Source organism: Falco cherrug, chromosome 4 (genome assembly GCF_023634085.1).
Source record: "Falco cherrug isolate bFalChe1 chromosome 4, bFalChe1.pri, whole genome shotgun sequence".
Lineage (NCBI taxonomy): Eukaryota > Metazoa > Chordata > Aves > Falconiformes > Falconidae > Falco > Falco cherrug.
In genome coordinates this window covers 16,988,756-17,013,284 of record NC_073700.1, presented here as the reverse complement: position 1 = coordinate 17,013,284, position 24,529 = coordinate 16,988,756, and the positions used below count along the sequence as shown (strand labels likewise).

At 39.1% G+C, this 24,529-nt stretch overlaps 1 protein-coding gene across 26 annotated transcripts in view; it reads left to right on the top strand.

Annotated features, from left to right (window-relative positions):
• MAGI1 (membrane associated guanylate kinase, WW and PDZ domain containing 1) overlaps positions 1-24,529 on the top strand; it is a 355,855-nt gene that overhangs the window by 157,899 nt on the left and 173,427 nt on the right. For 25 of the 26 annotated variants that reach the window (XM_055707410.1, XM_055707402.1, XM_055707400.1 and 22 more), the window contains exon 2: positions 23,144-23,260. In XM_055707410.1, the coding sequence (XP_055563385.1) occupies positions 23,144-23,260 (117 nt within the window). Of the gene's footprint in view, positions 1-19,165; positions 19,186-23,143; positions 23,261-24,529 lie in introns of those variants that run through there. The other variant, XM_055707404.1, reaches the window with a different exon arrangement.

Here is a 24,529-nt window from a genome sequence, read left to right as displayed (position 1 = left end):
TAGTCCAATGACTTGGATGTGAGTCTAATCTTGGTTTCCCAAGAACTTGACTTTGTTGCCTTTTTCCAGGTTGCAGAAGAGCAAATCTGTCAGTAGATCTGTTGGATAATGCAGCTGTTAAAGCTGCATTAATGTTAAAACCTTTGCAATTTCTGGGGTATACTATCATTTGCTTCTTTTAAAAATTTTAATCACTTGGCAAGTATGTGGTGAAAATCCTGGATTTGAGATCCAGAAAAGTCACTGTTGAACAAAACACTGCCACTAAATTCAGCACGGAAGATTATTCATTCACAGCCTGTGATTCTTCTGTGAAATGAATGTTTAAACAAACCTAATCTCTAAATGCAGACTGAAGATCCCTGTTGGCTTGTTTAAGGTGAAATCTTTACCAGGGAAAGGGAAAAGTAACTTTTCGTTACTGACCAAGAATACCTATGTGTTCCTAGTCATCTTTGTTTCACCCAGTATGTAATTCAGAAGGTAGAATTTGTAGAGATTAGTACATTTGAGTTCCTTATTCCAAGTGGCTTTACAGTATTTAAGTCTGCTTCACCATAAGTTTATGTGTATTAAAACAAAAATTAAAAAAAATTTAGATAATGCCTCTAATGAGTATTGCCAAGAAGCTATCAAAGAGATCAAATGTACTTAGAATGCCATGAAAAGAATACTAAACACAGTACCAGTGTGTGTGTAATAACAGCCTAGATTAAAAACCATGTACTTTTGCTGTTGTAAATGGATGCCATTGCAGTAATACTTTTATAGTCTAACTTTAACCTGCTTGCCCAGAAACTATAAAGTATTTTTTACCTTTTGTTTTGGAAAAACAATGGTTCTTCTCTTGTAACTAGTAGTGAATTAGAATGACAACCAAAGCATTCCCACCCATGCTTCAGTAGGACAAAGCCCCTTGCCTACAATAAAGTGAATGAAATGTGGGAAACTGAGCGTTCGCAATTCAGAAGGTGACAGCTTGCATTACTGGAAAAAAAAAATGGTGCAAGTTTTGTTGAAAGTTGTTACAAGTAAAAAAAGTCCTTGAGGCAGTAGGCTATGAATCAATATCGAGAGTTTGGATCTGTCTTGGCGTGTTTTTACTTTGAGAAGAGGCTGAATTTGTTCTAGCAAAGGAGAGGACACGGATGGCTTTTCTGTAAAAATGCCATGCATTTCTGTTAGTTTATGTTCAGATTATGTAAAGTTACACAATCGATTAGGTTAACAGCAGTATAGCAATACCAGTATATTAAATATGATTTCTTGATAACTCTTAAATGTTTTTGGGTGACTGAGGCAGGCAGGTGAACAGCCTAGAACTTCACAGCTGTGTGTTAAGAAAGATAAATGGGCAGAAATACTGACTTTACAATAGCAATGAGCATTCTGGGTGGTGCCGTCATCCCCTCTTAATCATAGAGGCAGATGGAGTGTGATCGTCCCCAGTCATGTAGAGGGGAAAAATGACAATTTTAATGCCTGTTTTGGTAGTATTTTAGTATGCTTCACTTAAAAAGATGAATTTTCTAGGTTTTTTTTTACTTTGCCACTGGTTTCTTTTATTTAGTTAGGTATCTAGCCAAGCAAAACCTGGGGTTGTGAGAAAGAGAGATGTAGTCTGTACCTTAATTCATTCCCTTCCCTCACCAGACATGGGATGCCGGTGCCTCTCTGAACGTTTTCCCAGTTAGCTGCAGACTGAACCTGGTAACAACGTGGTCAGGTTGGATTCCCGTCCCAGGCAGACAGCTCTGCTTGGCCTCAAGACTCCTGGGTTTGTACGGCTTTCAATCATGTAAAATGCTAAATTGGCAGTTACTTTCAAGTTCATGCCATAGCACCAATTCCCTGCTGCTCTACACTGCGTGGTTTCATAGCTGCCCTTTGTATTCAGTTTCTTCCAAATGAGCTTCATTTGTTGACAGATTTTGAGATTTTCATGGTTGCCCTGTGTGTTTCAATGCACAGTCCTAGTCTTTGGTCTTGAAATAATTTATAGCATAATGAATCATTATAGTGCTGTGTGATAAAACCACACTGAGAGGATGGAATCTAAATGGAAAAATGTGTTCACAAACTGTTTTAGAACTGATCTGTGCCCCCAGCAGTTCCTAACTGAGTGCTCTCTGTAACTGCTGGTAGCCCTGCTGCTCTCTGCAGTGTCTCTCCCAAGGCCAAGAGTGGTAAGAGCACTTGGGTCAGGCAATTGGGTGGCTTTGAGTGGGCTTTTCTGTCTGCATGCATCCCACATGTCCTTCTGAATCAATATTTTACATATATAAAATCATGAGTGCTTCCCTGCCTTACGTATAAGAATATGTTTCACTAATGTGCACAAAGTACATTACAGATATGACTGCCTAACAGGTTATAGCCACAGTATGTGTTAAGATATACAGGCATCCATATTTAACAAAATGGGAGCTTAACATAGTGGTGTTGCAGGGGTTTTTTGATCAATGAAATAACAGATGTGATTTGAATCCTACAATGTGAAAAAAATTTCAAACTTGTGTTAGTAATTTTCTACGACCTTTTATTAGTAGCATTTTTACTGCAGCTAATAAGGAACTTGAAATGTTCTCAAATCTTGAATAAGTTACAATGAAGAGGATATAAGCTTTTTAGCCAGTTTAACCACCTTCTCCGACCTTAAGACTGGAACACATTCTCCTTTTGTGCCTCAGCCAGTTTGTATGGTCTGCTGTTTTGTGTGGGAGACTTTTTTTGCTTTCTCTTCATTGTTTTTTAGATGGCTCTACTTTGAATTGCCTTAAATTTCAGTGATGCTATTCAACACAAAAGCTGTAATCCTAGAATTGTGCTCTCTTCGTTGCAGAACGGATGGGAAATAATTTTGTTCTGCACTTTATATATGATAATAACAGTAACTCTTGACATTTGCTGCTTTTTGTGCTTATTTTAGGTTCTGTACAGCAAAGCAAACAGGCTATCGGGTCTGGTACTGGCCTGTAATGGAACAATTAAACTGTTTCCACTCAGTCACATGAGGATGCATGGCAGTTGTTATTTGGGTTTCTTAATATCCTTGTTATTCCTGAAAATGTCTGATTATGTTTTGGAGAAGTTAGAACAAATAGGAATCTGTCCCCAAATTAAGTTTGTATCCTCAAGCAGAAGAAAAGGATCTAACTGTGTACATGTAGCACATGTGTATTTGTCTATTTATTTTCTGAATATTGCTACTGGTATCATACAAATCTCAAGGTGCTTGGTACTGCGTGAATGATGCTGAAAGATGGCTGGTAGTTCACTGAACTTCTCATCTGAGCAGACAGAAAGGTTTCGTAAAGAAAAGACACGCAGACTAAACTGAGAAGTGGGATAAATTAATTTGGGGTATTTGAAAAGTATCTACTGTCTTTTAGAAAAAATAAAAAGAAGAAAGGAGAAAAAGGAAAAGGGAGGTGGAGGTGGTAAAAAACCCCCACCCAACTAGGTGTCCTTCTCATTTAAATATCGTCTGTCTTCATCATCATGTACTTGTATCTTTCAATAGTAACTGAATATTTAAACAGCAATAATTAGGTTTTCTGAGTTTTGGACCATTTTATCATGGATTGGTAAAAGGACCATGACATTTGAAGCGTACCAGTAAAAGGAGACTTTGTGGTCCCAGAAGGGTCCATAAGAATTGCAGTCACTCACTTGGTCATATGGAGCTTTCTAAAAAGCAGAAGGCTAAAGGGCAAACTTTGAACCACTGAAGGATCTGTGTAGTTGAGGAGTTTATCCATTAGCATTTCTTGCCACTCTGCTTTGTCTAGACTGTAGATACTGAATAAAAAGAACCTCATCTTCCTAAAACCCCATCCATTCAGGTTTATATTTCTGAAATATTTTCTCAATGAAAATTTCTGAAATACTTTCTGAATGAAATTATGGAAGTGATGACAAGGCATGCTGTTTTCATCTTTTCTCTTTTCAGTTCCCCCACAACATTGTGACACATACCATATTTGAAGTATAACTGCAAAAATGTTTCCTGTGATATTTAATTGAGAATCCGTTGCAAAATCGGGAATTTGCTTAATATCGGGCCTGAAGCTTTGGTTAAGTGAAGGACTTGGAAGAGGAAGGTGTTAGGTACAATTTTTATTTCCAGGGCACACAATACTGTGAATGGCATTTAATGGGAGCTGAAGGGATGGTGGTGAGTTCGTTTGCACAGAAGTCTTTCAGTCATTTCTAATGATTTACCAGGAAGGAAAAACCAAGGTGGAGCTGGCAAGATTTACAGAGTTTTAAGCTGTAAAATGCAAAAGAGGAGAAAATCCATTGTGAGGGATTAGGAGGAAAAAGTAGAAGACGACATCATCCAGAGATGTATGATTTCGTAGCACTGACAACCACAGCAGGCTGCTGTCTTTAATGCAGGCAGCTTACACTGTTGCTCTGATTCTTCTCTAGCTTATGCAGATATAACTCTTTTGACAGTAATAAGTTCCTGGAATAGCTGATAGAACTACTGAACTGAAACCTGTCAAGGTTTCATCTTTTTCTGTCTTCCCCTTGAACACTTGTAGTCCTCTTGCCATTTTGTGTTCTTTAATGAGGCAACGAAACATGATCCTAAATGGTGAGTTAATAGTTTTGTGTATGTTTGCATGTCTGCATTTAACAGCCCCAAGTTAGTTCTTTGTTATTGTCCAAGTCAATCCTCTGGTATTAACAATTCTTTCTGTTGTATGAACTGTATTGCTTGTAGTATTGAACAATTTTTTCTTAAAGCTATCAGGCTGAAGTAAAAAGTGAATTCTTATTGAAACAGACTGTTGAAGGGATGCAGAAGTGTTCAAAAGCTTCTGTTGCATGTATGGTGTTGGGTGCAGAGCGAATACTTAATTTATTTGTCTTCTGTTCATAAGATCAAAACAATTTGTTGTGTTGCTTATGGAAACTGCAATGTTTCAGAGAAATATTGTGTGTGTATATATATGTTATATAGCACAGTCAGGTGTGTTGAGAGGAGTCTACAGTTTGTTTAGCTTGCATTAATTTACTCATGTAGTAAAGCTAGTGAGAGTAAAAGCTTGTGCTTTGCGTGTGGCAGTGGTGCTCTGCTTCATGTACTTCTATAAAAAGTATTGAAGCACAGAATTATTCATGGCTGCTGGACAGTAAAGCTGCTCAAATCCTTTCAAAATTAAACCTGGTGGTCAAAATAACAATGTCTTAACCAGATCAGGGACTTTCAAAATGAAATACGAATATTCCCTTTCGCTTTGGCTTGGATGTATTTATGTTTAGTGTATCATAACTGTAGTAACTTAAAAGTTACTGCATTTTTATTGGGGAAGCAATGTGACTTTCCTTAGAAACAGATTTAAACCTGATATTTTGCAGATAAGCAATGACACTTGGCAACATTTTTTGATGTGCAATACTCATTTTTGTCCAGAGGACTTATTTCTACTTCGTATCTTCCACTGAGATAGGCACTTAAGCAGCCCTTTTGTGTGCCGTATTTCTCAATTAAATTCTTCTGCAAAATTGCTTTGCTACTTTGCCTGGAAAGATAAAGGCATTCTCTGGCAGGAAATCATAATTCAAATTATAAGATGCATATTTCTCACTTCCTTTTCAATGATGTCTGATTCGTTTTTCTTTGTGTTAATGAATTCATTAGATCTACCTTTTCATGGAAAATCACAATGTAAAGAGAGAAATGTTGTTGTAAGAACACTGCAGTAATTGTAGCTCTTGTGTCCTGAACTTGGGTTTTCTCCTTTGCTTTTTGACCCTGCATCAATTGGTCACTTGTATTTGCATTTTGACAATTTTTTACTCTATTTTTGCTTTGTGCAAATGAATTGTCATAGCGATGAATGCTTTGCATAAATAGCTTATCATTTCATTAAAGTCTGATTTATAGCTATCACACTGGAGTGTTTGTGTTCTTCAGCCCTTCTGTTCAGCAGATGCGAATCTGCTCGGCAGTATTTTTTGATCAATCAGATATATTTTGCTCTCAGTTTACCTCAGTCAGCTGAGCTGCAATCTCAATTATATTTTGTTTGGCTGTTAATTGCATTCTTTTTTTGTCCTTTTTTTTTGTGTGGGTTTGGGGTTTTTTTTGTAATTTTGATGTTTTTGAGTGGCTTTATTCTTTGATTATAACAGGTAGCATTGCACATATACGGGTACTGATCATTATTTGTAGGTGCTCAGGTATGAATGACCTATGTCATCCAATAAACAGAAGATACTCATGTTTCTGCATATGCTGTTGTGTGTTTAAACAATTTGGAAATAGAGGGGGAGGGCCTTTGTGTATAAGCTCTTGCACAGGTGATGGTGACCTGGAGTTTTAAGCTTGTGTGAGATGAGCAGGAGGAGTGTGGAGTGTTCCAGAGGAGCCGCTGGCCATGGGAGAAAAGGCTAAGGGCTCTGCTCCCCCTGAGTGAAGTGCTGGTGTCATGGGGGTGGCTGGTTCTGGGACAGACCATTGCAAACCCTAAGCAACCTCCACTCTCCTCCACCTATGAGCTGGAGCTGTGAGGAGCCTCAGATCCCATCCACTTAGGTTTGTTTTAATAAAAAAAACTAAATAAAATTAAAAAATACATACACTTTTTTTTTTCCTAAATACTGAATTCACTAGCTATTAGGATGCAGATGAGTTAGATGAGAGAAAAAGCAGGCTCCTGCTGCCTGCACCTTCACACTGACACGAGAACATGCTGTAGGTGATAAATGCATCTTATAAAGAGTTTTAAAAACAGTAGTGTAGCCTTGCACGCCATTGTAAGCAGGAGACACTTTAAAACTTTTTAGCAAATGATGCTAAAAATAAATTAGAGGAAGAGGTTGTGTATTTGAACACTGGAAATGCAGGCAGTCTGCAGAAGGCTGATGCCTGTTGTCTTCATGCTAGTTGGAGAAACAGTAACAGCTGAATGGGTTATAATTCACTAGTCTGATGCAGCATGTTAAGCACATGAGCAAAAGAAAGCTCCCAGTCCTTTCTCTTGAAATTGCAGATAGAACACATTAATATTAATTTTGTTCTGTGCTATCATCTCGCTTCAACCCTCCAGATGATAATTAAGACAATAGAAGATAAAATTTTATACTGTATAAAATCGTATTCAAGCCTTAACAAATAAGAGATTATTCTGTCCAGTAAACAAAACATAATCACCCTGGCACCCTTATGAAGGGGAGCCTAAAATAGAAACTCTACTCTTTATAGGTCATGTAAAATGTCACCATCTCTTTCATTATCTGTACTGTTTGGATGAAAAAGAACTGATTAATTTAAAAGAACCTTGGCTTATTTGCTAACAAGGTTATTTTCTCATTGATTGCTAGGAAGTGTAGTTCCTTTGGAAGGGATTGCAAATTATGAGTAAATCAATTGTCAGCCTGTGTAGACGCATCTGCCATTTATGTGCTGGCAGTGTAGGCTTGTGCATACATGGTGTTTATATAGCAACTTTGGATGTACCTTATTTGAATGAAACTTCTGGGTCTGGGCAGAGGTGGAACGGCAGCAACAGGGGAACATCGTATCATGAAAGAGCCAGACTCCTAAGCTTCTTATAAAAGCTTAACTGTCAAACAGGCTCTGTCTTAAAGGAAGGACCAAAACCAAAGGAATGTAAAATTAGACCAAGGAATTAATATTTAGGCATATAATTTTAAAACTCCCAGAACAGGAGTGTGCAAAACCACGACATGTCAGAGATGGTAGGTTTAACATGCCAGTCTAGCTGGACTCACTCAGAAACAGAAGCAGAGTTTATTTCTAGGGAACCGGGACCCTCACCACGGTGCTTGTTAGCAGGGGAGTGTGACTGGCACAAAGTTGGGGACAATAGGGTGGCTCCTGTCTGGAGACATGGGATATGTGTTCTCTGTGTGAACTGCTCATCTGTGGTTCCTGAGTGCCTGTTGTGTGTTATGCTCAAAACTCACTTTATTAAAAAAGTAAACCCTGTCTTCCAAAGTTCCTCCTTTGTTCATCAACCCTGATGCAGACTTTAAAAGTGGGACTGTGTTCAAGTGGGAACAGTGCATTAGTCTGGATTGCTCCTTTGATAAGTAGCAATTCCTCTTGCATGCTATTTGTCTGACACCTTTTCTTGCCAAGCTGGGAGGTCCTGACCCAAAGTCCTTTTAAGTCAGCAGAAAAGCTCCCAATGACTTAATGAGTGGAGGTAAAGCTTTCCAAAGTCCCAGAATAACACAGGAGCAGAAACTGCAGTGACATTCACTCAGCAGAAATACGAGGCCTGTACTGTGCTTCCTTGCATCTCTTGTTAGATCTTTTTCAACCTCTCCAAAATATTTTTCCCCTCTAGTAGCAGAGTACAAGGTGCTCCAGTGTACCTGTGTTGCTGAAAAAGTCTTTCTCAACTTTGCAGGATTTCTAGAGCTTTGACTGTGCACTCCCAAAAGTGAGAGAAGCATAAAATGAATTTGAGGCTAAGCTGATTAGAGCTTTCCATTTCAGAATCAGTGTGAGAGACCTCCATCCAAACGCATTTGATTAAGTGGGGCTGAAAAATGTTTGTTAGCAAACTAAGAGAGTACAAGGAGAGCTCTTCAAAATAATAAGAGTAAAAAGTTAAGGATGAAGAATTAGCATTTGGACACTTAATGCTGATTTTTATTGTTTTACATCTCTTGTTGTCTTTAGCATCATCAGGACGCTTATCAAAATAATTTAAAAAATAAAGTGGCTGTTGGTTTTAATGACAATGACAGTAAAGCTGATGCTTGAGCATGCAGATTTCCTGGCAGAATTGCAGATTGGTTAGAACCATGAGAGTCTGGACAGCCAATACTTACCAGGCAAAAATGGCCATAAAACATGGTCAGGTCTGCTTGCATCCTGCAAAACGCAAAAAATCCATGAAGCCAAAGCCAGCAGCAAAGCCTGATTAAACATTTCATCTCTGCTTTTCCTGTTAATCTTTCACAAAAGCCCTTAATTATGGATATACGAGAAAGCCACCAAGACTGCTGCTGGAAATAGTAATGTAATGGGAATTAAACCAGTGTTTCTTTCCACTTTGAATTCTGGGGAACTGCTATTTTGACCACTCTGGTCTTGTATTTTCCAGTTAATTGTTTTTAGGGTGAGATGCCTGCAGCTAAGTAATGTGCTCACACAATGGAGGCATCACTTGCCAAAAGAGCCTCTATTTCCTTTTCTACCAGACCAGAATCTGTGAAACTTAATTCTGCCAGTTTTTGCTGTTTTCAGAATTGAACCAGTGCTTTGGCTCCCTTTTTGTTTGCAGTCTGAAGATCTATCCCAGGTATTGGTAGCCTTTCGTAAGCCACCACTTTCAGACTATTGTGCTAATTGTTATTCCTGCAGTATGGATTTTCTAAGGATTGTAAGGGAGGGGAGAGAGATGAGGCACATGGGCAGAAGGTTTGACTGGACTGAGCTTGGAAACTTATGACCGATGGCCAGGATCAGGGTAGCCTGGCAAACTAAGGTGTCATCTGAAAAGGCACTGTCGGAGCTATCTCTGATTTTCTGCAGAAATTTGATGTTCTTGCAGAATGTCTTCATGTTGACAAATGCAATTTTGTGATCAAAAGCATTCCATGGAAAATGTCTAACCCACCATATGCCTGCGTCGAGTTTTTCTCTCTTTATTCCAATATTCTATTTTTCACCAAAAGAGACCATGTCCTTTTGATTCTGTTACAGAACTGCTCTGCTATAAATCTAAAGGAGCCATTTGTATGTTCTTTCTTGGTAATTAAAATTCTTATCCCCAAGAATGTGTTTTCCATTAAAAATCCCAGCCCTGCACTAATAAGTCTAAATCTTGTAGCTATTGTCTCTGGAAATATATATTTTGCTATATGCCACATATAAACATTTATTTCCTGTTTAAGAAAATGTGGGTTTTACCATTTGTAATATTCATGTTTGTTTCTTTGGGAGGGAGAAGTTAGGGTGACAGAAACATGATACAGGCACTCCTAAACACATTAGGAAAACTAGACCTTGTGACCAAGGCAAAAAAGATATATGTTACAGGGCCTAGTAAGCTTTTTCATGTACATTATTTATTTTTTTATTGCCAATCTTGCTTTATATGAGGTATTAAATTTACATTGGAGACAAAAGCTATCCAAGTTCATTGGGGTTTTGGTTTTGAATGTGAATTTTTTGATATTTTAGCTGCTGTCATTGACTGGCCTTTGACGTGGCAGTGAAAGAAGAGAAGGGTTGCTCTCCGTGGAAGAGACAGTCCCAAGAATCAGAGAGTTTTTGTTTTACGTGACTGTATGTGGTACAGCTACAGCAGCGTTGCCCTCATTCATTTTACTTTAGCTGGCAATCGAATTTTGCCAGTAAGATGCGGTAGCACTTTATTAAAACTCTTAACAGACTGGCCTGCCATACTTCTTGCTTGCTCTGGCCAACTCATTTATTCTGCCAGTGCTTCAAAATCTTATTTTAGAATTTCATTTTCATTTCCTGCACAAAAGGGAGGCCCATAATGCTGTATATTGAATTGCTTTTACAACAGAACTGGCACATTAGTGCTTTCCTTTTACCAGTGAGGTTCTCTGAACTTGCATAGCTTCTTGGTCAACTGAGCAATCGAAAAGATTTAGCTCATTGCATCGTTTTGCTCTGAACTCTTCTGAATTGCTGTTGGATCTCCCATTTTTCTGAGCCCTTTACCTACCTGTTCAGCATTGTCTTTTTAAATTAGATTTCCAAGTAATAGCTCAAGACCTTATAGAACTAGTTTGAATCAATTTCTCTTTAGTTGAACATGTTTTTTTCAAGAAAAACATTCAGTCTTGATGTAACATTTTCCAGGGATGAAGAATATCCTCCAACCATCAGAAAATACTTCCAATGGTAGACTAAAAATAAAACAAAAATATTTGCAGTTTGAATAATTAACCAGAGCTAGTCCAGTTTCTTAGATCTTGTTTTCCTTTTGTCTACAACATGAAATTAAAAAAAAAGCTGCAGTCATTTTCCCTATAAGCGGGGATGTTTTTTTAACCAGTGTGACCCTCTTACTCAATTTTTGTGGCTTCTTGTGCCTCTTGTAAAGTGTGCTTCAGCAGCTCCCAACTGTTATACACATTTTTCTATTTAAATGCTTTTCCCCCCACAAATTTAGCTCATAATTATTTTCAGCTTTGAGAGCCTAGCTTTCTAAATCACAAAAGCGTTGTTGCCTGTGTTCTTCCTTTATATACTATGTTAGAGGTTTGGTGTCTCTTCTGTATGTCCACAAATGTGTAATTATATATTTAAAAAGAAGGAAAAAAAAAAAAAAAAGCAGGTCCATCTCAGGTTAAGCTTCATTGTGTGCTCTTTGAAAATAACGTAGTAGGAACAGGACCTTTATTTGCTATAGTGAGACCACTGCAAGTCTTATTTCTGGTTTTGTTTCTTGGCAGATCTTGTTTCTGGAAAACTGTTACAGCAAGTTGGAAAATTAACCTGTACACCTCAGTAAATTATTATATTGGAGAGAATTTTTTTTTTCTTTTCTGTTGTGACACCCTGGTGTACCTGAGTGTGCATCATCCAGCCAAACTGGAAAATGGGCTGTCAGTTGGCTTGTGCTTTGGACAGAGCTTTGAAAAGGCACATCATGGTTTTTAGCTGGTTTCTTCCAAAAAAGCCAACATTTTCTGATAGAGATACTTGTGAGGAAAAAAATAATAAAAAATCATCATCAAAATTCTAGACTTCTGCTAATGCCTGCATTTAGTGTGCGTTTATGGCCCCACCATCACAGGTTCTTAGCATTAGATTTTATGTATTCGGTACCTCTGGAAATCAGGCCGTTAATATTGACATATGCCCGGGAGCCAGTGAGGGCAGCGTGAAAAACTCCAGCGCTGTGATTAGTATTCAGAGGTGACCTGGCTGGGCAATGGGAATTTGTCCCTCCGGCAATCAAGGAAGAACAAGGACTTTAGCTTGACTGCTGAAGGAGTTTGAGGTCAGGTTTCAAAAAAACACTACCGGTGCTTAAATTACAGAGAACAGCAAGCAAAAAAAAAATAATCAAAGAATATGAATAGCTACTCAAAATTCCCTAATGCTAGCATATATGTCAGTTTTTCCCATTTTTCTGGAAGAATCAAATGCTGTATTTAGGGAATGGGTTTCAGATTTTGCAAATATTTTCCTAGTGCCATGCTAGAAAATGAGTTTGTTGGCATATTGTTGTGTGGGGCTTGTTCTGCTAAAGCATTGTAATGCCGTCTGTTTCTCAAGCTGATTTGGCTTTTACAGCTCAAATATTATATCCTACTTTTAGAACATATGGTAACTCCTTTCAGGAGACATACAGAGAGATGCATCTAATTTCCAGAAACGGGTCATTGCCTTTGAGTGAAAGACTACAAGTGCTTTTCATCTTGATTTTCCTGTTCTTACTATTCTATCTAGACTTTCTTCTTTGCCTCCTGCCCTGCGTCTGCTGCCTGCCATATAAGCCCTCTTGCATCCCAGAAAAGGAAAGGTTTGCTGGCAGCTTTGAGTCGGAGTAAAGGAAACAAAACAATGCTCCTTTATCCAGGTTGCTTCATGCAACTCAGTTGTACAGAGTAGTTGTCAGTGATAAATGCTGTTATGTGGCTCCCATGCAGACTGTGCTTTCCCGAATAAGTTCTACTGGAAGATTGAGTTGCTCACGTAGCCCGGTCTGTGTTCATTGATGGGAAGGTTTAGTGCAGATGGGGCGTGACCCACTCAGCCTGAATCTTTTAGAGCTGTTCATGGAAAGAGGCTGCATCTCATGCCACTCTCTTACAATGATTTCATTCTGCATTCACTTCGGATGTGTAGGAGGGTTTTTCTTTTTTGCTTACTCTTTTTTTTTAAAGCCTACGTGGCAACATCAACGATTCTTGCCACTAATGACTGCTTCATACTTGTCGTCGCTCTTCCTTGCTGGAAAATGCAGTGCAAAAAGCCCCAGCACAGCAGCGTCTTTGTGTGCAAGGCAAAATGCCTGCCTTGGAGGAATGTCTTTGCTTCCCTAAGTTCACCTCTGGCTCCGGCTTTCTGTAAAGTTCTGCAGAGCTGAGGCTTTGCTCTGGGCACTTGGTTTAAAGTCACCACAAAGAGGAAGCATTTATGGACATGACTTTAATGTTACAGCTTGATGGTCAGCAGTTAACTTACGCCTCTAGTTCAGCGCTGATCTGGCCTCAGAACAGACTACAGTATCTAGCATGTTGCCAATCCAGATTTCATTGAAGACAAGTCTAGAGGATGTTGTATTACTTTGTTCTTTGCACGCCTACCCGCCTGAGCTTTCCTGTTAAAACCTTATAGTATGCGTGGCTATTTATCAGTGTTACGGTTTATCTTAGAGATTTTTCATTATAGTAGGAAAATATTCAGCATTTGTGATCCTAGCAGGTTCCTTCTCTCACTTCGGCTCACCTTGCTCTCTACTGTCATTCACAGAGACCACCTGAGAGTGTGGGATCCTTCCTTGTTGTGTGTCTGTGGATTATTCAAAGCAAAAAAGGAAAAAAAAGAGAGAAAAAAAAAAAGCTAATGCAAAAGCAGGGAGTTTGTAGCATTTCTTGAAAATAATGTGAGGGAAGAAAAGAGGACTCTTACGAGTCAGTAGCAGAGTAGTAGTGGTTAATCTCCAGCTTTTAATTAGTTGGGTTTATGATTAACTATGCTGTAGGCAAGAAACACCATGTCTGGCTCGACATCTGCCAGCACCCATATGGATGCAGTAAAGCCATGTTTCTGAAGCTCCGTGCCTGACCAGTTCAAATGTGTTTTAGAGGTATCTATGGCCAACAGTCGTTAATACTGCTGACCTTTCTTTTCCCTCTTCTATTCATCATATATTCTTGTGGCTTGAGCTGCATGTTTTCAGTTACCTGTATTTTTGTTTCACATGTGTTGGATTTTCCCTCCTTCTACAGTTTCCTAGGGCAGGTACAGTTGCCACTTCCTCTGGAGAAATGTCATCCTTTATTCAGTGATACGGTGCTATAGGCTCCAGTAAAAGATATCACATGTTTTAAGAACAGAGGAGCAGAAAATGTCCTCATGTTCTTACTCATGCCTTTACTTTAAGGTGGGACCCCTCCGCATGGAAACCTGCTTCAGCCTGCAGCAAAGCTGTGGCAAAGATCAACAGAAACAGCTTTTTCCTTCATGTGGGCACAGCTTCAACAAGCCCTAGCAATTTGTGTCGCCCATCAACGCTGTGGGTGCTTGACCTGTTCAGACACAGAAGGGATCCTGGACTGTAGGTGTAGTGATAAACTATGATCATAAAAAACCCCAAACTCAAACCTTAGTATTTTATGGAAGAAAATAATAAAATAATTTATTCTTGAAGTAAAAAGATTTGATTTCTACCGTCATTCATCCAGTGGCTCTGGGATGACTGAACTTTGAATCCCCACAAAAAAAGAACTTGAATTGGCAAGTGTTTTAATATTGTAGTGGCTTAAGACTTCAGGCTGTATTTGCCTGCAATAATGCGAGGCTTAGTTTCTCCATTTTTCTCTTCTTCTTCGACAGCATTGTTAGTATTAGCCAGACCTATAGAACATTCTGCTGTCAAACTTGGTTTAGGACATGACAGTAATCAATAGCTTTCTGGCAGACACTTTTCCGTGACAGGCCATGCTCCTTTTCCTGGGATGCCATCATGGCCGAGTGGCCTCCCGCTCTCCCAGGCCACAGTTGTGCTGAGCTGCATAGATGTTGGAGGCTGAAGGAACGTTTCTTCTATAGGAGCTTTGAGAAGAATTCAAGGATGAAACTTGAGGGCACCAGAATTGTCAAGAGGCCAAAGGGGCAAAAAGGCTGGGCTTTCTGCTTTGTTTGTTGGTATTGCTGGTCTGGATTCAGCAGAGAGCAACAGAAGGGTATTTGTCACAAGTGTTGAAAATTTTCAGGTATAAATGATAATATTTTTTCTTTTCAACCTCCAAGCTTGAGCTCTTTGGATTTTTTTTGGCATTTCTCAGCTGAAAGACTATTTGTTTAAATTTACAGTAAAAATACGAATGACTATTAATGCACAGAAAATAAGGTGGAGCACCCTGCGAATACAGTAGATTAGGTTAGGTGCTCACAGAATAGCTTCACTTGGGATTTATGATCTGTTAAGTGCAATTCTGTAGCAGCAAATGCTGAGTTACCACTTCAGTGCTGGTTCATTCACCCATGCAGATTGAGAGCGATACCAAAAGGTACTGTGCCAAGAAAGCTCTTGCCTGCTCCTGATTCTGTACACGACCTGAAAGTTTTGAGTGAATACCTCTCCTTCAGATTCACAGCTTACACCTAAAATAATATTTTAAGAAGTTCTGTTAGTAATAAAGTAACAAGTGTTATTCATTCTCCAGACAGGAATTAGTAGCTGCGCTGAAGTGCTCTCTGCTGATTCAGCAGCTAGGCTGCTGCTGAAGTCTTAACCATGCTCCATCAAAGTTGAGTTTTATTGCTGTGTAGGTAGTTCATCCTGTAACTTTGTGCAATTCTTTATAGCATAACCCTCCAGCTTATCATAATTTCCTTCCACTGGAAGGATATTGCAGTGGATGTGGCTTTGTTGTTCGGAGTAGGTTTTAAAGCATAAAAATTGGAAAGTATTTTACGTTTTACTTCAGGAAGGTCTGTAAAGGATGGGCAGTCATTTTGCTTTGGTTGTGGTATGGATTTGTTAGAATACTGGAAACATCTAGGCTCTGATCTGAGCAGTTCTTCTATCTGTAGTCCAGCTATTGCAGGCTGGTGTGAATTAAAGTAATATACTGATTGGAACTGGATATAGCATTTCAAACAAAGATAGAGTTTATACCCTCAGACCAGTAGTTTTTGTCAACAGAGACTGTCCAAACTGGTGTGGAAGCAATCGTTGACGATAACAGATGAGGCTATTGAAGCATTTATGGGGAACATCCAAACATCTGGACTTATGGGACTGGTTTTTACCCAGCAGTAAAAAAGTTCATTGCTGTTGTTTGTTTGTTTTTAATAGAGGAAAAAAGAGGAGAAAATAGAATTGGAATCAAATTGGGTGTCTGCTGAGCCATGTTAATTGTTAAGCTGAATTCCCATGACGATGTTTAAATATCTTTTTAGCACACTGAGCCATAAAAGGTTTTTAAGTTTACTTGTGTTAGTAAAATGTGGTAGCAATTAATTTACCAACATGTTATGCGTTTACAAGGTGCCTTCATTTCATGGGTGGCTGGAAGATAGAACACACTTAGATTATATTGAATTTAAGAAGCCACATGAATACTTAAGGCTTTTAAACTGCATGGTTTTGCTTTGTAATCTTATTGAACTCTGGCCAACCATGATGAATGTTTTCTGTCTTACTATATGTTCTTGTGTCTTTGACCTCACGAGAGGCATGGAATAACAAATGTAGGTACTGGACTTTATTTACTTATTTACTCAGTAGTTAAAACAAGAAAGCAAACAAAACCATGATGTATTTCACCTCTTCTCCCCAGCACCCCCATGACAAATGGCTGTTGTAACAGTGTTAAACTGTGACCTTAAAGCCACAGGCATAATGAAACTGTGATCTGGCAGATGTGACAGACTCATCTTACATAAATCACTCGCTTTTGTCACTGCTGGCATATGGCCAATGAATCTTCTAATTATTGAATGGCTTTTATAGCCCCATTATTTATAATCACTTTTGGACAGCAGCTGGAAGACAAGGATGGGACAGAATCAAATGATATAGCACAAACTATTATCGTTTGTGTAACAACTGCTGGGATTAGGAATATTTGATGATGATGTGGTTACCAGCATGGTCTTGTTAAATGATAAAAATCCACTCAGCCTTCATTTTGTCTTCTAAGATGGGCTGCTGTCTACTGGACCTTGCCATGAAAACTATTATATTAATTGATCCAGAAATAGAATATGAATCTCTTCAGACATTAACAAAATATATGTGCAAGTATCAGGGCCACCTTTATGTGAGAACTTGAGGAGAACCCATTGCAAGCATTAGCAAGACACAGCGGTGATGCCCTGGCACTACTGTTGTGCCAAGTGCTATTACAGAAAAGTTTTAAGAAGTGGCTTCTGCTTCCCAGGAGCCCTGTCTGCACCCCACTTTTTATTAAGTTTTTAACAACAGGTTGAGAAATTGTCTTTAGTTACTTTATTTAATATTTTAACATTTCTTAAAAAAAAAAACAACAAACCAACAAACAACCTAGGTTTGGGTTTGGGTTTTTTTTAAGCGAGTTGATGGGTTAACCAGCTTAATTTAATACACTATAATTAAGGGGAGCTATTTTAGCTCTAATTATAGATGACTTTGTGTTGAGCCTCTCTGCTGGGTAGAGTAGCAGCCTTGAAGAAGGCAGGATGACTGGTCACCCAGCCTGTAATGCCCGGCAACTGAGAATGCAAGTCCACTTGCCACTTTAGCAAATGTGAGCTGCAGGTGCTCTGCGCGTGCCTCTAAACAAGTCAGGGGGTTTCTGTGTTTTTGTTTGTTGTGTGTTTTGTGGTTGGTTGGTTGGTTGTGGGTTTTTTCCCCCCCTCCTTTTCTGCAGTTCGTTTTGTAGCACAGAAATAAAACCCGTCCAACCATGATAACTTACTAATGTTTGTTAAATACCTTCAGATAGAGACCTTTAGATGAAAGACAGCATGTTATAATCGGGCGTTTATACAGCAAATCCAACATGTGCAATCTTTGTGTCTTTAAAAAAAATTGAATCCTTCCCTCTCAATGTAGACATCAGGGCAGTGAGAGAGAGTCTTAATCCAGATGACTCTATTGCACTTTTATCCCTTTAGCAAGGCCTTTAACCTTTCATTGCTTCATGGCCCTGTTGTTTTGAAATGGTCTTTGTCTGCCCAAAGAGCATCTCTCTGCTAAAGACGCCTTTAAATGGAGATCCTGACAAGAGAAGGGGGATTCTGCTGCAGTTAAGGAATGGAAAATGGATTTTTCCAGTTCAGATGTGATCAGTCACTGTGAATGTAGCAATTGTTAGCCTTCCCAAAGAAGGATAAAGCAAAAATATTTACTAGTGTATGAGTGTAATATAGATCAGAGACTGTTGTGTCCTGGGCCTGACCCTGACCCCTCTTCCCACAAGCAGCTATAGGCTCTGCCAGGGTATAGCTATTTGTCAGGATTATCTATGACCATCTCAAAATGTACATGGGACAAAACAGCTGCAGTAATTAATATAAACATAAAATATAAAATGATAGTTTCCAAATGCATAAAACATGAGTATAAAATATATCTTCAGAATATATTTTCTGGCATAGACTTATCTACCAGCTGGCAGGAAGGTGCTGGCAGGAAGGTGCTGTCAGCCCTCCGATACTCATGCTCAGCTTTTTCTTGAAAAAATCCAGATTTTGCTTGGTCATTTATGCAGTCTGCTTTCCTTATTGGAAGCCCATATGTCAATAAGGCAAGAGGCTTTCAGCCCCCCCGATCTGCACTGCGCCTCGCTGGTGGTACTGCTCTTGAAGAGATGGATGTTCTTATGCAGTGAAGACAGCAATAGATGATCTGGTATGCAGGTTTCTTCCCTGTAGAAACTGGAAATTGTAGCAATAAGTGTCAGAGCATAATTCAAAACATAGTTTCTCTAGTGACTTTAATATTAGGTAACTGTTGGAGGATAAATGTGTGGGTTTGAAAGCAGTGTATTTAGAAACAGTCAATATTTTTCATTAATCACAAAAACATCTAGGTTACATATTTATCTACGCAAAATTGACAAGCACAGTTTATTGTTTCTCAGACAACTGTATGTCAGTTGTTTTTTTTTTCTATGAGAGATGTCTTGTTTCCCCCTTGGGGTTTGTTTTTGCTGCTAAAATATTGTTGTTATGATGTAATGATTTGGGAGGACTATTGACATACTGTAAAATGCAGTATAATAATCAAGAATAATTGAAAAAAACAGCCATTCAGTGAGTTGCCCTTTGTTCCATTCAAAGATAAAGAGGGATTCAGATAATAAGAAATATCTCAGATTTGGAGTAGTACTGTGGGGAGAGAAGCAGTGGAAAGTTGGTTCTCTGACTGTATGTTCACGTAAAGGTATTGGTTTTTTTCAGCGGGGAAGAAAAAGGAAGGAAACTGTGGCAACAACAAAAACCAGTCTTTGAACATGTTTTACTTCTGAAACCTTAAAACACGAATTTTGGTGAGTTTAGTAGGGAGGAATTTCTTTTTACTTTTTTTTTTTCCCGCCATGTGTGTCGGATTTTCTAAAGCTAGATATATCAGCCTAAATTTGATTACTTTGATTACAGAAATAACAGGGTGATTTTTCTGTATGCAAATAAATGCATTTCCAACACATCCTGGCCAGCAGGAAGGAAGAGCTGAGCACTGGCTCTTAGGATCTAGTATCCCCTGTTTTGGAAACTACTGTTTCTGGGTTGCATCTTTTATTCCTCCTCTATTGTCACTACTGTAGGATCTGTCTACGTGCTTTTAGCAGAGAAGAAAAGAAAGGATCTCAAAAGAGTCAATGTAAGACCCAATCTCCTTGAGAAAATGAGTATTTTGAAGGGTAGTAGTATATTTCTAGTCAACACAGCCCATCTTCGCAGAAAGTGGTGCCAGGTATTTTCTTGAGCACAACTTATACATGGAATTAGACTTTACAAAGGGAGGACTTTTGCCTAAAATCAGGTAGTTCTGAGCACCTGCCCTTCCACCCAGCCTGGTGGCAGTTGATGTACCGACAGAAGCTATCAGAGGGTGAGAAGTGTTTTCAGAGGGAGCATTCACAAACAAGGGGTGCCCCTGAGGATCAGAATTAATTTCGCTGCTACTATTTGCACACAGGAGGTTGCTCAAATGTCACTGGCATACATTTCAGATTCTTAGGAATTGTGGGTGCATACATTTCAGGTTCAAAAAGAATTTATCAAAGTTTATAAATTTGTGTCTAGCACTAGAATCTGCTAAAAAATGCCATTATCAAGCAGGTGACCTCTCAAATCTGAGGAAATTTTTGGAAAAGATAATCGGAATGGAGTGAAATGTTTCAAATGGCAAAGAATCCAACATGTTGCAGGATGGATCCTTTTGGTGGCTTTCTGCATGGGGTTAGCATATTTTCTTCTTCCATGCTCTTGAGTGTGTTGCCTGGGGTTAAGCCTGCTTTTGTCCACAGCTGTGTTCTTGGTGACTGCTGAGCTGAGATCATCAGGGTTGCAAGAAGCCTTTATTTCCATCAAGAATTTTCTGGAATTTAGCAACAAAAATGTGGCTTAGCAAGCATTATTTGGTTGTGGGGTTTTTTTCCCTCCTCTTTCCTTTTTTTAGTCCCTATTTAAAACATAGTAGAAATGAGCACCACTGTGAGCTCCCTGAGTGGACAATCATGTGAGTGGAAGTATTGCTATAGCCCTTATTTTTGCAACTGCCATCTTGGCTAGTGCATCAGTGACTCAGCTGGGAAATCCCAGCTACTGCATAAACCAAATAACCAAACTTTCCAGTGGGGGTTGTAATAGACTGAGATGCTAGATGGAATGGGCACAGAGGGAAACTAAAAGCAGATATCATCAATAAATTGCATATTTTCTGTGGTCAAACAGACCCTAGCTCAGCAGAGCTTTTTCACCTCTAGACATTATTGTGATATAAATTATTTCATCACGAATCACACAATATTTCAGGAGAAAGTCTATGTTATAGGATACATGCAGTTAAGTGCATTAATTTCTTCACAGGAATAAGCCCTTGCGTTGTCTCCAACCTGTTTGTCATATTTGTTCTTTTTGCTATGAGAAACCACCTTGTCTTACTATCTCTTGTGCAAAGAAAATGTGGACTGTTAAGTTAAAAGATAAAGAAATGCTTTATTATTTTAGCAGATGCTGATTTTTTTGTTGTTGTTGGGGGGTGGGGTGGGGTGTGTGTGCGCCTAGTCTCCCTGTGGAGTAAAATAATGTGGTATGAAATCAAACATCAGGAGTTTGTAACGTCAGCTCTGACATTGGAAAACTGTGGCCCACAGGTCTACCAAGCCATCTAAGCGCCTCCTAGGTGGGAAACCATTTTGATATTGTAATAACTGAGACCATTTGTTAGAAAACGGGTTGATAATCTGCTTTTGGAGTGAAGGGTGTTGCTGTGTTAACTCAGGAAAGTGTGCTGAACTAGTTTTGTCTGCCTTCAATTCGGTTTTGTTGTTTGAGCCATTTCTGTAATGAGCATCCTGGTCTTTAAAAGAATTCCTTCTTTTAATAGCTGGTCTTACTGCCTACACCTTCCTTTCTTCAGTAAGAAATTAATTTTTTTTTAAAAAAAGCTCTCTGGAGAGCCTAAATACGAATCACCTATTTATTTTTTAGAATTCGACTTAGTATTTCAGAGTACAGGGCTTTTTTTCTTTAGTTTTGGTTTTAAACCAACATTTCTGCTAAAATGTTGCAGGACTGCATTAGGCAGATAGGCTGTTCCTGCCCGTGTTCATTTCATGCTCTGCACTCTTTTTCCCATTCATCTGGTACCGCTTCTGCCTCCCAGACCCGCTGTCCAACTGCACTCCATTGCAGTATTATTATTCTTGATTTGCTTTGCAGTGATTTCTACAGGCTCCAGCCAGGAATCTGCAACTGTGATGCTATGTTCAGTGTCAACAAGTATTGAGACGATCTCTACATTACATATTCACAATCCAAAAAATCATAATGCAAATTATAAAAGCCCATAGAAACAGCTGCCGTGGTTCAGCCCAAGGTCGGTGTAGCCCAGCATTCTGGCTCCAACTGTGGCCATAAATAAGATGCCTAGCAAAGGAGAGGAAAAAAGCAAGATATTTAACATGCCCCCACATCATCTTCCATGTCTTCCAGCCACTATCAATTCATTTTCAGCTCAAGGGATTTCCTACAGTCTTTTGCAACTTGCAACGGGTCCGTCTTCCAAGCGCTTTTCCCATCTCCCCTTGAAACTCCTCCATAAGCTTCTTGCACCCGCAGTGCTCTCCAGCAAGATCTGCCACAGCCCCCGTGAGCTACAGCCACTGTTGTGTGGGTTTGAACCGATCTCCTGCTCGTTTTCATTGGTGTCTCCTAGTCCTTGTGTTAGAGAGCAGGGAGCAGCCAGTCCCCGCCTGCCCTCTGGGCATGTTGGAGACCGATGTCCACACCAGGTGCAGCATCCCAACCTGCTCCCTTGGTCCTTGCATGGCAGTTGCTCCACACTTTGATCATCCTAGTTGCGTTTCTCTGAAGCTTTTCCAGTGGTTTTTTTTTTCTTTAATTATTAGAACAGAAGAGTTTCTATCCTGTTCTCTGTATGTTCTCGTGGGGTGGTTTTTGTTTTTCAGTCAAATTAATGTCAATGTTGTTGCAGACTTGGAAACAATTAATTTCTGGGAAAAGACTTCGTTAAGTTACTCCAGTTCATATGTTCTCCTACGAGAACATGTTGGTGTTCAGCAACTAGCATTAGTCGTTAACAACTCTTTCTTTTTCATTGTGTTTTCTTTTTGTTTATGTGTTTGGTTTGGTTTTGTTTTCAACTGATTTATCTTTATTCTCACCCACTTCTGGAAGTGTTCAAAACTGAATGGGTAAATAAATAGAGTTAAGTGAAAAGGGTTGGGTATTATTCTGTTGTTTTTGAGGGCTTTTGGTGCTCTTAACTCCTTCAATCAATTCTTTTCTAACTCCTGCTGTGTGCTGGAGTGTAGATACCAGTGCAAAGTGCAGCACTTGTCTGATTTGGTGCCATGTTTGGCTATAGTAGTACCTCCACCGGGAGCAGCCTTTGCCTTCTGCCTGTCTGCCCAGCTCACCCTCCAATGCATTGCAAAAGCAATACTCTACCTTTATTATTTTTCTTTTTCTTCACATCATCTGTCTTTCTCCATTTGCTCAGACAAATAAGTGATAAAAGGGAATGATGATCTGTTTAACACCACAGGAAGAAAGATGCATTACGAGACAAGAGAGACCTCTTGTTTACAGCGAGTTATTTTTGGTAATTAGCCATTTGTAGAGGAAGATAAGCCTCTGCTCGTAAAGTCAGCATGCCATAATTTAGGGGACTCTGAATGGAAGTCTAACATTTGCCTGAATTGGAAATGTAAATTGTGTGCATTTAGAAATAAATAAATGCTTTTTTTTTCATTGCAGGAAGCAGACTGAACAAAGACCTGAGACATTATCTGAACCAGAGGTTTCAGAAAGGATCGCCGGATCACGACCTGCAGCAGACTATTAGAGATAACCTTTATCGCCATGCTGTGCCTTGTAAGTAGCAAAACATCAACCCGGTGGATTACATGTCGTAGAATTTCATATTTTCTTTTGAGGAGCTTTCACATGGTGGTTTGCCGGGCTCCAGGGGGAGACTCATTTTTCAGCCTGGGGGCAGACTCCTATGTGTGACAGCAGGTAGGGTTCAGGTAGGGTTGAAAAGGAAAACAGTTCATCCCTGAACTCTGCTTTTTTGAGTACATTTATTGAACAGTTGATGGTTTGATGCAAGCCTGTGATGCTTACTTTGGAGAAAAAAAACCCTAAAAAACCAGCCGTGAAGTGAATGCTTCCCTTAGAAATTGTCTTCATTAACAACATTATGGTGAATGTTCCTTTATTGGTTTTAAACCTATGAATAAAAAACCCTGCTTTTATTTTTATTTCCTTGGGAGAACTTTATTTCTGATGCTTATTTAACTTGTGAAATTGAACAGCATTTCATGGCTGAGTGCCATTGTAGCAGAAAACTGCCACTGTTGGAAGGTCATCCTCGATTCAAGTAGAATATAAGTGGCAAGAGTTAGTGAAGCTGAGAAAGAAATGCTCTTTTTCACTCAAAAAAACCACCAGGAGGAAACCTGAGAAGTTTGGAGGGTGGTAATCTATAGAAGTTCAGAATCTTTACTCAAAATGAGATAGTCCTTGGCATTTTGGGCAGATGTACAAAGAGTGGAGAATGATCCTACTTCATTGGACCTCTGTTTGGCATTCTCCAGCTGCTGAGAGAGGATATTGTAAAGAAAAGGTTTTTGTCCTTAACTTTGAGCTGTGGAAATAATTATATGCCTTTCAGATCAGGTTTGGATAAGAATTAGTAAACATCTTAGTTATAGGATATTGAGATAAACAGCAAAATATTTTGAAGTTTTGTATGTCATCATGAATCACAGCTTGTTTATCGTGGTAGACTTACATAAATACTGAATAATGATGTTGCCACTCAAAAATCTGTATTTGCCAACAAATACCACATAATGGCACGTAGAGTAATAGCCATTTTCAGTCTAAGTGTTGCATGCAGGAGAACTGTGTAGGACCACAGCTAAAATTGTGTGGTAACACTGACAAATGTTGATTCTTCAAATGGCAGAGACTGTATATCACCATTAGGTTTATTTTCATTTTATCAGTGGAAAGCATGGACCAAATTACACTTCAAGTGCTGTGCATAGACATAAAGAATAAATATGGATTATTATTTTCTATTGAACACTTCCATTTGCCATTTTGTCAACGTGAAATACGATTAGTTTTCAATCA